This window comes from Natator depressus, chromosome 5 (assembly GCF_965152275.1).
Source record: "Natator depressus isolate rNatDep1 chromosome 5, rNatDep2.hap1, whole genome shotgun sequence".
Taxonomy (NCBI): domain Eukaryota; kingdom Metazoa; phylum Chordata; order Testudines; family Cheloniidae; genus Natator; species Natator depressus.
This window is the reverse complement of record NC_134238.1, coordinates 49,146,554-49,158,995: the sequence shown is the minus strand read 5'-3', so window position 1 is coordinate 49,158,995 and position 12,442 is coordinate 49,146,554. Positions and strand designations below refer to the sequence as shown.

Below are 12,442 nucleotides of genomic sequence, written 5' to 3'. Positions count from 1 at the left end.
TGCCTTTGGACGTTTAAAAGGGTGCTGGTGCTGTTTTCTGAGTAGGTTAGACCTCAGCAAAAGCAATATTCCCATTGTTATTGCTGCTTGCTGTGTGCTCCATAATATCTGTGAGACATTTATGGCGGGGTGGGAGGTTGAAGCAAATTGCCTGGTGGCCAATTTTGAACAGCCAGATACCAGGGCTATTAGAAGAGCACACTGAGGCGCACTGCGCATCAGAGAGGCTTTGAAAAACAGTTTCACAACTGACCAAGCTACAGTGTGACAGTTGTGTGTGTTTGTCCTTGACGCAAAGCCTCCCCCTTTGATGAATGTACTTCCCCGTAAGCCAATCCCCCTCCCCCTCCTTCGACCACAGCTGGCACGGGAGATAAAGTCCCTATTGTTCTGAATCCATTCATTCATTATTTATTTAAAAAAACTTGAGATCACCGACAACGCTGACTAGTAAAAGGTAGCCTGGGTGGGGTGAGGAAGGAGGGAAGGACAAGACCACATTGCTTATTGTAGCCACACTACAAATCAAAGCTGTTTGAATGACAGCCTTCTGTTGCTTGAGCCATTCCCTGGAGTTGAGTGGCTGGGTGCCTGGCACCTTCCCCTGTGTTCTTGGGCGTCTGGGTGAGGAGGATATGGGACTTGGCAAGGAGGGCAGGTGGTTATACAATGGATGCAGCAGGGTTCTGAACTCTAGTTGCCTTTCCTGCAGCTCCACCAGACGCCTCATCGTGTCCGTTTGCTCCCCCATTAGCCTCAGCATCTCCTCCTGAGTGTTCCGATCACGGCCACTGTATGCTTTCCTGGCCTCTGCCACCGAATGCCTCCATGCATTCAGCTGTGCCCTATCAGTGTGGAGAGAGAACAGAGAGGGAGAAATGAAGAGAAATAAAGGGAGAGAAGAGGAAAAAGAAATAGACTGAAGACACAATGATGTTTAAAGCAAGAGAGGCTGAGACAGAAAAAGTTAGGAAAGACGGAACTTTTAGATCAGGAAGTGTAATGTTTTATTTTAATCTATATCTGTGCTGATCTGTGTAGTTTATGGGCATTTCCCAAGGATGAGACATACAGATCTTTAAAACAAATGTATTGATAGCATTGACCCTCACTGCTTCCTTGTGGACTAAATGGTGGGAACACAAAGTATATTTGCCTAAGGCACCAGCATACCTACGGCTAGCTCTAATAAATTTGTTAGTCTCTAAAGTGCCACAAGTACTCCTGTTCTTTTTGCAGATACAGACTAACACGGCTGCTACTCTGAAACCTGTTCTGGAATGCTGTTGGTTTCTATTGTTTCTCTCCATTCCTCCCTTTACTTTTCCTCCCACTGTCTCCTGTTTCACCATCTGTGCTTCTCCATACATTTCCTTCATAGCTCAGCATAGTTACTCTTTTTTTTTTTTTTGAAGAGGACTTTTTAGGAGCAGATGTTCCCATTCCTCCTTTCTCTCTACTTTTTTCTGTACAAACAGCAGATTGCATTGCTTATGACATGTCAATTTGATTTACCAAGGAAAAAGCAAATGTTTGTTTTTCTGTTCCTTTTCTCTGGCCTCTTATCCCTGGCACTCCAGCCAGATGATTACTCTAGGGCAGGCCTTCCTTCTAAAGTCCCTGTTTCCTTTTCAGTATAGTTATTTAACTTGGCTTTCTTTTTGAGCATCTGTTTTCTTTAATACTTAGTACTTACATAGCTTTCTAAAAACATCTAACTGGTCCTTAAATGCAGTTGTGAGGCAGATAAGTTTTATCTCCATTTTTACAGATGGGGAAACTGAGGAAGAGAGGCTACATGACTTGCCTAAGTTGAGAGAATCATTACCATAGCCAGGATTGGAACATGGGAATTCCCATACTCAACCCACAGCTCTGTTTCTTACTACTACTGTCACTAACACCAATGCTATCAGCCTTCAGCTCCCAAATTTCCCCTTTGAGTAGCATACACACATATATGACGGTTCCTACGTTTTATGGTCATGAATGAATGCTTTAAAAATTCCTCACAGCCCTGAGTCCAGTGACCTTCCTTAGCCAAAGAAGGCTACTGGGAATTGTGTGATTATGGGAGACTTTAATTTCCCAGATGTAGATTAGAGGACAAATACTACTAATGGTAGGATCCAGATATTCCTGGATTTGATAAACGGATTTCTTCACCAATAGTCACCAAACTAACAAGAGATTATGCCATTTTAGAATTAGTATTGTAAATTGGGAGGACCTCATAGAAGAACTGGTTTTAGAGGACAATCTTTGTTCAAGTGATCATGAGTTTATTTTTCCATTTCATTTAAATGGAATTAACAAAAATAGTTATGCAACTAGGGTCCTTGATTTCAAAAGGGCAAACCTTTATTTCTAAGAGAATTAGTTAGGGAAGTGGACTGGACTGACGAACTCAAGGATCTGAATGTGGAAGAGGCTTATAATTAGTTTCTGCAACTTTGCCATACAGTATCTGGAGCCTGAATCTAGAGCAAGATGGGCGAAAAACTCATAGGAAAGCATTGGAGACCAAACAGCATGAACAAGCACCTCAAACAGTGTTCTTAAGAGAAAGCAGAAAGCCTACAAGAAATGGAAGAAAGAATGGGTCAGCAAGGAAAGCTACCTCTTGGAGGTCAGAAAGTGTAGAGATGAATTGAGAACTACCACAACCCAAGCAGAGCTGGAACCTGCAAAAGAAATTAAAGCCAATAGTAAAAGATTCTTTAGCCATATAAATGAAACAAAAACAAGGAAAGAAGAAGTGGGACTGCTAAACATTCAAGACAGGGTGGAGATTAAAGATAATCTAGGAATGACCCAATACCTAAATTAATACTTTGCCTCCCTTTTCAATAAGGGTAATGAGAAGCTTGGGGGCAGTTGCAGGGTGGCTAGCTGGAACAAGCATATGGAAGTAGAAACTACCACATCCAAGGTGGAAACTAAACTCAAACAGCTTAACGGGACCAAACTGGGGGGCTGGATAATCTCCATCCAAGAATATTAAAGGAACTGTTACATGAGGCAACATGGGCAACCATAGCAGGGACAAAGACAAGAGGGGAATATAGAGAGGAAATCTAATGAGCATCTTAGATATATGTATACTAATGCAAGAAGTATGGGGAATAAACAGGAAAAACTAGAAATGCTAGTGAATAATCACAGTTATGATATAAATGTCATCAGAGACTTGGTGGGATAATTCATGACTGGAATATTGATATAGAAGGGTACAGCTTGTTTAGAAAGGACAGAAAAGGAAAACCAGGGAGGAAGTATTTTCTACATCTTTGATATACAAGGCACTTGCACTGTGAGGTCACGATAGAAGTGGGAGGCAGACTTGTTGAAAGTCTCTGTGTAAGGATAAAAGGGGTAAAAAGCTGATGTCATGGCAGGGGTTTACTATAGACCAGTGATTCTCAACCTTTCCAGACTACTGTACTCCTTTCAGGAGTCTGATTTGTCTTGCGCACCCCAAGTTTCACCTCACTTAAAAACTACTTGCTTACAAAATCGGACATAAAAATACAAAAGTGTCACAGCACACTATTACTGAAAAATTGCTTACTTTCTCATTTTGTCTGTATGAAATTTTAGTTTGTACTGACTTTGCTAGTGCTTTTTATGCAGCCTGTTTTAAAACTAGGCAAATATCTAGTAGAGTTGATGTACCCCCTGAAAGACCTCTGCGTACCCTGAGGGATACATGTACCCTTGGTTGAGAACCACTGCTATAGACCACCTAACCAGGAAGAAGAGGTTGATGAAGCTTTTTTTAAACAATTAACAAAATCAGCCAAAACATAGGACTTTTGTAGGATTCATAAAGGTTTATGCGCTTGGCAACATTCAGGGCACACCCGGAGTGTTGTGTAGGAGTAGTGCACACAGTGCTCCATCCAAGGGCATCAACCTTGGAATCTCGCCAAGATGATATGTATCGTGGGAAGCCTCTCAGGACTGGGCTCAAGGCCCGAGAGCAAGGAATGCGGTAGATAGAAATTGGTAAATAAGAATGTTAAACAAAGCCAGTGTATTCCTTTTATCTGTTGGAGAATGTAATGCGCGGGGAGAGAGAGAGAATAAAGGGGAAAGTGGAAAGCTGACAGGCGGAAGCCCGTTAGCAGAGACCAGCCTGCTTGCTTGCTAAAAGCTGTGTTCTGTCTTGTCATTGAACCGCCACAACTGGCGCCCAAACGTGGGGCCCTCAGCACTCACCTCGCCCGGCAAGGGTTTCAGACGCGTCACTCATCCGCTTTGTGGATCCCGGTGAGTATTTTTCATTGTGGTAAGTATGGGAAGCTCCCTCTCTGCTTTGCAAGTGCAGCACCGCAATGAGCTACAGTATTTGCTGCGTAAGGCTCAGCATGACTGCCCCACTCGAGAACTCACTCTCCTGCTACAGGAGGTGAGTGCCCAATGCCCATGGTACCCTGAAGCTGGAACCCTTAAGCTAGCGGACTGGGAGCGGTTGGGCCAGACATTGCACAAAGAGCCTCGGGCGTCCGTGCAGGCTTTACATGCCTGGCACCTCTGCCGCGACGCGATACAGCGTGTCACCTCGGACAGGCCCTCCCTCGCGAGGCTGGTGATCTCGCCACGCCCATCCGCTCCTGCAGCCATCCCCCCTCCTGACAATGCGAAACAGTGTGTCGCCTCAGAAAGACCCTCTCCCGCGCCAACAGAGGGGCTGCCGATCCCGCCACCCCCGTCCGCTCCTGCAACCATCCCTCCCCCTGCTTCGCGCCCAGTGCCTCTATTACCACCGCCTCCCTGGCCTTCCCCACCAGAGCCGGTGTGTGATCGCCCTCCGCCCGTGGGGCCCCATGCTCCGGGGCTCCCCGGGGGGTCGTCTGCGTCTGCTCAGAGGCTTTCGCTGGTGCAACAAATGGTTCACGCAGCGAAGACTCGCTCAGATCTTACAGCAGAGGAGCTGGCTGATCTGGTCTCAGTTTGTCCTGTGACCTGGCAGGATGATGGCCAGGGCAACCAGGTTGCAGACTGGGTCAGTTTGCCTTACTCGGTGATCAGAGAGGTAAAGAAAGCAATTCGCGAGTTCGGCCTGACTAGCACATATGTGCGTGGTCTCATTGAAGGGCTAGGTACTGGGTACACCCTGATCCCTGAAGATTGGAAGGCGCTGTTGCGCATGATGCTGACACCCAGTCAGTATGTTATTTGGCTTAGTGAGTATCGGCAGATGGCGGAACGCCAAGCCCAGGTATATAGAGAGCAAGGTATCATTTATGAGCAGTTGGCAGGGGAGGGCCAGTTTGCTACCGTTCAGCTGCAGTCTCAACTCCCTCAGGCCGTCTTCCCCATTATTTCCGCCTGCGCCCAGCATGCTTTCCGGAAGGTCCCGGATTCGGGCAGGCCTACTAAAAGCTTTGCCAGTATCCGTCAGGGTGCATCAGAGTCCTTTATGGATTTTACCAACAGATTGCAGGAGGCTATCCTCCGACAGGTGGATAGCCCTGCGGCAGCTCAGGAGATCCTGTTAAAAATGGGGGTTGAAAATGCGAACGAGGATTGCCGCCATGCTCTCCAGGCTGCACAAGCCTCTGGAATTCTAGAGCTGTCGGACATGCTGCGGGCGTGCCAAAACATCGGAACCCAAGCACATAAGGCTGGAGTTCTGGCTGCCGCCCTGCGAAAAACCGGGAAGGAGGGGAAGCGTTGTTACCGCTGTGGTAAGGAGGGTCACTTTCAGCGGGAGTGCCGCTCATCGACGGCGCCCGCCCGCCCTTCAAAGAAGTGCCCCAAGTGTCGGAAGGGCTATCACTGGGCTAATCAGTGTCGTAGCGGGTCGGGAAACCGCACGACGGGTCCCCCCCGAACCCAGGGCCAAACGGGGGTGTTTCCCACTCAGACAACTGTTCCTCTGCCTTACAATCCATAGATTCCATGAGGGCGGCGACTGCCGGAAGTGCAGGGCTTGATTTGATTATGCAGGAGGACGCTGATTTTCAGTTGCCGGGGGAGGTCTGCGCCATACCTACGCAGGTGACGGGACCTCTCCCTGCCGGATTTGTGGGTCTGGTTCTCCCTCGCTCACACGCTGGGAAACAGGGTTTTTTTTTCATCCCAGGAGTCATTGACGCCGATTACACCGGCGTTATTAAGGTTCAGGTGTGGACCCATCTTCCACAGTTGCTCCCGCGTGGACGGTCAATTGCACAATTGATTTTAGTCCCCTATCAGGTGCCAGCCACCGAGGATCGAACCCGGGGTGGAGGCGGCTTTGAATCGACGCTGTCTCAGTCGCCGTCTCACAATACGTCCTCTCCACTTGTTGCTCTGACAATGTCGGTCTGCCCCTCAAAACCTCAGTTAACACTTCTCTTAAATAATGTTCCTTTTACAGGGTTGGTGGACACTGGAGCTGACGTTACAGTGATTCGTGATCCGGAGTGGCCAGTCGGTTGGCCAACAGTTCCTTCTAAAGAGTTGTGGGGGATCGGGGGTAGCAAACCCGGGCGCCAAAGTTTGTCTTGGGTCACGGTCTCTAAACCAGGAGGCTGTGCCCTTGCTACAATCTGCCCTTTTGTACTCCCTGTCCACCTCAATATTTGGGGCCGTGATTTACTTACAAAGCTGGACACCACCCTTGATATTAATATGTAATGGCCCAAAATCCTCCCTCACCCACCTTGCCATCCGCATTACCATTGGTATGGCAATCCTTAGAGCCCATATGGATTGACCAGTGGCCCCTCCCTCTAGAAAAGCTGAAAGCGCTTCATTCACTTGTACAACAATATTTGCATGCACAGCGCTTGGAGAGCTTCACTAGTCCTTGGAACTACCTGCTGTTATTTTGGCCTTTCAATTTTTTGCTGATTGTTCCTTTAATTTGATTGTGGACACGCATTATGTTTATCAGGTAATTGATCATTTACCCCTTGCCCTCATTACCCCTCAGGTCGATGCGGACCTTCTTCGCCTGTTTTTGTCCTTACAGTATTTCATCACCACTCGTAATTTCCCTTATTTTGTTGCTCATATTTGCAGTCATACCCCTCTGCCTGGGCTACTCATTGAAGGCAATGCGCGCGCCGATCGCGCGTTACGTGGTCAGGTAAATTCCCTTTTTTCTGACCACACTGAAAGCCATTCCTTTTTTCATCAGTCTGCCTCTGTTTTGGCCCGACAGTTTCATATTCCTACTGATCATGCACGTTCTTTTGTTCGTTCCTGCCCCCACTGTGCCGCTGCTGCCCCTACCTTTTTTTTATGCCGTTAACCCTAGAGGTACCGCAGCGAATCAGCTGTGGCAAATGGACGTCACTCACGTGCCACAATTCCACCCCTATTTGTTTTTACATGTTTTCATTGATACCTATTTGGGATTCCTTTGGGAGACCCCACAGCGTGGGGAAGCCACTCCCAAAGTTATTCACCATTTGCTAGCCTGTTTTGCTGTTATGGGTCACCCGAGCCAGAAAAAAATGGATAATGCCCCAGCCTATTGCTCCACAGCACTTTTCACCTTTTGTGCCCAATGGGACGTCCGTCTCAAACACGGGATCCCTTATAATTCCACAGGCCAAGCTATTGTTGAACGTGCAAATCGCATGCTAAAAATCTTGCTCGACAAACAATTAAAACAAGGGGAGCTGCGTCTCCGAATCTTAGGAGACATTCAGCAACAACTGCATATCCTTTTGTTTACTTTAAATAATTTAACGCTGAACGCAGATCAGCAGACCCCCACGGATCGGCATTTTCACAAATGGAAAGACCGCGTGTCTATTACCATCAGCTGCCCGATCCGCAGTGGCTGGGCCCAGTACCTCTAATCACTTGGGGTTGGGGATATGCTGCTGTGTTTCTCTCTGCAGGACCATTGTGGGTTCCAGCCCGGTGTGTTCGACCGGCACTGAAACAGCATGGCGTGGCACCAGGGGCTGTCGAACCCCATACCAGAGTTTCAGCTGACCTTGGAGGAAAACGCGGTGCCTCCCGGGTCGACAACGGCGGGACGGAGACGGAAGAGACGTAGCGTCCCAAGCCAGCCCGTGACATGCGGAGCAGTAAAAGCATTGGTCGCCGCGGCTCAACGAAGACTGGCAGCAAACCAACAGCCAGAGACTCTGTTTGTGGCAATTCTCGCCCAAATTACTGCTAATTCTGTACTGATTGTATGCCTTTTGTGCCTGCTATTTCCTGGAGGGGTTGATTCGGGAGCGCTTTCTTCATTACAGGCCCGAATGACATATAACCTATGGGAAAGATTGGCTTTAATAGCAAATGTTACCCACTTTTGTTTATCTGATTCTGTAGCAGCCGGAGAACTGTTAGGTACATGCCTTATTTCAGTATGTCATCACCCTGAGGAAATTGGGAATGAGATGATGCTCGCCGCTTACTCGAACCTCTCTTCCCAGTACTCTAGTATGGCTAATTGGGGCCCGGCCAATCACACTTTACCTTTTTAAGCTTATTTTTTGCTGCTGCTGTGTACAATGTATTCCTTTTTGTTAAGGCTTTGTCGAGACCCACCCTGGCAGGCTCCACGAGTTATGACCTTGCCTGTCCGGGAGTTAATTGGCTTGCAAATGCAAATTGATGGCTACCATGAGATGGCCGAGCACAAATAAACAAAAAAGGAGGGGATGTAGGATTCATAAAGGTTTATGCGCTTGGCAACATTCAGGGCACACCCGGAGTGTTGTGTAGGAGTAGTGCACACACTGCTCCATCCAAGGGCATCAACCTTGGAATCTCGCCAAGATGATATGTATCGTGGGAAGCCTCTCAGGACTGGGCTCAAGGCCCAAGAGCAAGGAATGCGGTAGATAGAAATTGGTAAATAAGAATGTTAAACAAAGCCAGTGTATTCCTTTTATCTGTTGGAGAATGTAATGCGCGGGGAGAGAGAGAGAATAAAGGGGAAGGTGGAAAGCTGACAGGCGGAAGCCCGTTAGCAGAGACCAGCCTGCTTGCTTGCTAAAAGCTGTGTTCTGTCTTGTCATTGAACCGCCACAGACTTTGGAGTGATGTGGGAGTTCAACTATCCAGACATTGGTTGGGAAAATAATACAGCAGGACACAGATTATCCAACAAGCTCTTGGAATGCACTGGACACAACTTTTTATTACAGAAGATGGAGACAGCAACAAGCAAAGAGGCTGCTCTAGATTTTATTCTGACAAATAGGGAGGAACTGATTTCTGAGAACTGAGGATCTGAAAGTTGAAGGCAGTCTGGGTGAAAAGGGATCATGAAATGATAGTTCATGATTTTAAGGAATGGTAGGAGGGAAAACAGAATAAAGACAAAGGACTTCAAGAAGGCACACTTTAGCAAACTCAGAGAACTGATAGGTAAGATCCTATGGGAAGCAATTCTAAGGAAGGAAAAGAGTTCAGGAGAGTTGGCAGTCTTTAACAAAGACATTAAGGGCACAAGAGCAAACTATCCAAATGCACAGGAAAGATTGGAACTATGTCAAGAGATCACCCTGGCTTAACCAGGAGATCTTCAACAACCTGAAGCTCATGCCTACAAAAAGTGGAAAACTAGGGTAAATTACAAAGGACGAATATAAAAAAACAACACAAGCATGTCGGGACAAAATTAGAAAGACCAAGGCACAAAACAAGATAAAACTAGCTAGGGACATAAAGGGGCACAAGAAAACACTTTAGACATACATGAGAAGCAAGAGGAAGATCCAGAACAAGATAGGCCCATTACTCAATGAAGAGGGAAAGACAATAATGGAAAACACATTAATGGCTGACATGTTAAATGCCTCTCTTGTTTCTGCTTTCACCAAAAAGATTAGCATTGCTCAACCAACTAACATAGTGAACATCAGTGTAAATGTGGTAGGATATGAGGCTAATATAAAGAAAGACCAAGATAAGAGTTACTTAGACAAGTTAGATGTCTTCAAGTCTGCAGGGCTTGACAAATTACATCCTAAAATACTTAAGGAACTGGCTAAAGAGATCTATGAGCCATTAGCAATGATCTTTGAGAACATATGGAGGATGGGGGAGATCCCAGAGGATTAAAAAAGGGCAACTATACTACCTATCTATTAAAAGAGGAATAAGGATAACCCTGGGAATTATAGACCAGTCATCTTAACTTCAGTATCCGGAAAGATAACGGAGCAAATAATCAGACAATCAGTTTGTGAGCACCTAGAAGATAAGGTGCTAAGTAACAGTCAACATGGATTTGTCAAGAACAAATCAGGTCAAACCAAGCTAATATCCTTCTTTGAGAGGGTAGCACGTCTTGTGGATAAGGGGGCAGCAGTAGATGTGACATACCTTGACTTTAGTAAGGCTTTTGATACTCTCTCACAGGACCTACTCAAAAGCAAACTAGGGAAATATAACCTAGATCAGAGGTGGACAGACTACGGCCCATGGGCCACATCCAGCCCGTGGGACCCTCCTGCCCGGCCCCTGAGCTCCTGCCCTGGGAGGCTCCCCCCTGGCCCCTCCCCTTGTGTCCCCCCTCCCCTGCAGCCTCAGCTCGCTCCGCCGCCGGTGCAATGCTGTGGGCGGCAGGGTGAGCTCCTGGGGCAGCACAGCTGCACAGCTTGGCCTGACCCGGTGCTCTGTGCTGTGTGGTGGCGGCAGTGGCAGTGTGGCCCGGCTCCAGCCACCAGTCACCGGTGCTACAGGCAGCGCGGTAAGGGGGCACGGAGCTGGAGGGTTGGGAGCAGGGGTCCCGGGGGGGGGGGCAGTCAGGAAAGAGGGGGGAGGTTGGATGGAGCGGCAGGGAGCAGTCAGGAGTAGGGGTTCCGGGGGCAGTCAGGGGACAGGGAGAAGGGGTGGTTGGATGGGACAGAGGTCCCGGGGGGGCAGTCAGGAATGAGAGGAGGGGTTGGATGGGGCGGTGGGGGGGAGTTAGGGGCGGGGTCTGGGAGGGGTCAAGGGCCAGGGAGCGGGAGTGTGTGGGTGGGGCAGGGGTCTCAGGGGGGGCTGTCAGGGAACAGGGGGGGTTGGATGGGGCAGGAGTCCTGGAGGGGGGTGGATAGGAGGTGGGAGCCGGGCCACGATCCCCTCCCCTAACCCTCCATAAAATTTCCAAAACCTGATGCGGCCCTCAGGCCAAAAAGTTTGCTTGCCCCTGACCTAGATGAACCTACTATAAAATGGATGCACAACTGGTTGGAAAAGTTCACTCAGACAGTAGTTATCAATGGTTCACAGTCAAGATGGAAGGGCGTATTGAGTGTGATCCTGAAGACATCCAGTTCTATTCAGTATCTTCACAAATGATTTGGATAATGGCATGGAGAGTACATTTATAAAGTTTGTGGACGATACTGAGCTGGGAGATGTTGCGAGCTCTTTGAAGGACAGGATTAGAATTTAAACTGATCTTGACAAACTGGAGAGATGATTTTAAATAAATAGGATGAAATTCAGTAAGGACAAATACAAAGTACTACATATAAGGAATAATCAGTTGGACATGTACAAAACGGGAAAAGACTGCCTAGGAAGGAGTACTGTGGAAGAGGATCTGGGGGTTATAGTGGATCATAAACTAAATATGAGTCAACTATTTCAAAAAAGTGAACATCATTCTGGAATGTATTATCAAAAATTTTTTAGTAAGGGCTTGTCTACGCTGGCACTTTACAGCACTGCAAATTTCTCACTCAGGGATGTGAAAAAACACACCCTGAGCGCTGCAAGTTTCAGCGCTGTAACATGCCAGTATAGACAGTGCTCCCAGCGCTGGTAGCTACGCCCCTCATGGACTTGGTTTTTTTAGGGCGCTGGGAGAGCTCTCTCTCAGCGCTGTGCTGCAACTACACAAGCCACGTTAAAGCGCTGCAGCACTTTAACGTTGCCAGTGAAGACGTGCCCTAAGACTTGAGAAGTAATTCTTCCACTCTACTCAGCACTGATAAGACCTCAACTGGAGTATTGTATCCAGTTCTGGGCACCACACTTTGAGAAACATCTGAACACATTGGATACAGCTCCGAGGAGAACAATAAAAATGATGAAAGGGCTAGAATACATGACCTACAAGGAAAGACTGAAAAGGTTGGATTTGTTTAGTCTGGAGAACGGCGAACCACAGCCAGTTGGAGCTGCGATCAGCCGAACCTGCGGATGCTGCAGGTAAACAAACCGTCCTGGCCTGCCAGCAGATTTCCCTGACGGGCCACGTGCCAAAGGTTGCCGATCCCTGGGTTAGATGAACACCTGTTGGGAATGGTCTACTCTAGATAATACTTAGACCTGGCTCAGTGCAAGGGGTTAGACTAGATGACTTTATGGAGGTCCATTCCAGTCCTACATTCCTATGATTCTAAGAAATTGGAAGCCCAAGAGCAAGAAATTTTAATGAATCTGTACATATGTGAGTAGTATGCTGTGGAGAATTGCAAATGTAATTCCTATATTTAAGAAAGATGGGGAGGAAAATGATACAGGAAACTACAGGCCCATTAGT

General features: G+C 47.5%; 1 protein-coding gene across 3 annotated transcripts; it reads left to right on the top strand.

The window, feature by feature from the left end:
- Window positions 1-4,079: 4,079 nt before the first annotated feature.
- Window positions 4,080-9,009, top strand: LOC141988152 (endogenous retrovirus group K member 9 Gag polyprotein-like). 3 transcript variants are annotated; one of them, XR_012639675.1, is made up of 3 exons: window positions 4,080-4,272; window positions 7,015-7,081; window positions 7,845-8,937. XR_012639675.1 is itself a non-coding variant. In XM_074953984.1 (3 exons), the coding sequence occupies exons 1-3, from the start codon at window positions 4,892-4,894 to the stop codon at window positions 7,939-7,941; spliced, it is 966 nt and encodes a 321-aa protein (XP_074810085.1). In that variant the 5' UTR covers window positions 4,769-4,891; the 3' UTR covers window positions 7,942-9,009. The 3 variants fall into 3 exon arrangements, 2 of the variants coding, with proteins under 2 accessions (XP_074810085.1, XP_074810086.1); XM_074953984.1 differs by lacking the exon at window positions 4,080-4,272 and adding an exon at window positions 4,769-5,693 and having other exon boundaries at window positions 7,845-9,009; XM_074953985.1 differs by lacking the exons at window positions 4,080-4,272; window positions 7,015-7,081 and adding an exon at window positions 4,769-5,693 and having other exon boundaries at window positions 7,845-9,008.
- The last annotated feature ends 3,433 nt before the right edge of the window (window positions 9,010-12,442 follow it).

What these genes read in the sequence shown, in the direction of transcription:
- LOC141988152 (XM_074953984.1), top strand. Translation starts at nt 4,892, where the DNA reads ATGGTTCACGCAGCGAAGACTCGCTCAGATCTTACAGCAGAGGAGCTG. An exon ending in GAAGCGTTGTTACCGCTGTG is followed by an intron (nt 5,694 to 7,014) that starts GTAAGGAGGGTC and finishes TCATATTTGCAG; the next exon opens with TCATACCCCTCTGCCTGGGC. An exon ending in ATCGCGCGTTACGTGGTCAG is followed by an intron (nt 7,082 to 7,844) that starts GTAAATTCCCTT and finishes TTCTCTCTGCAG; the next exon opens with GACCATTGTGGGTTCCAGCC.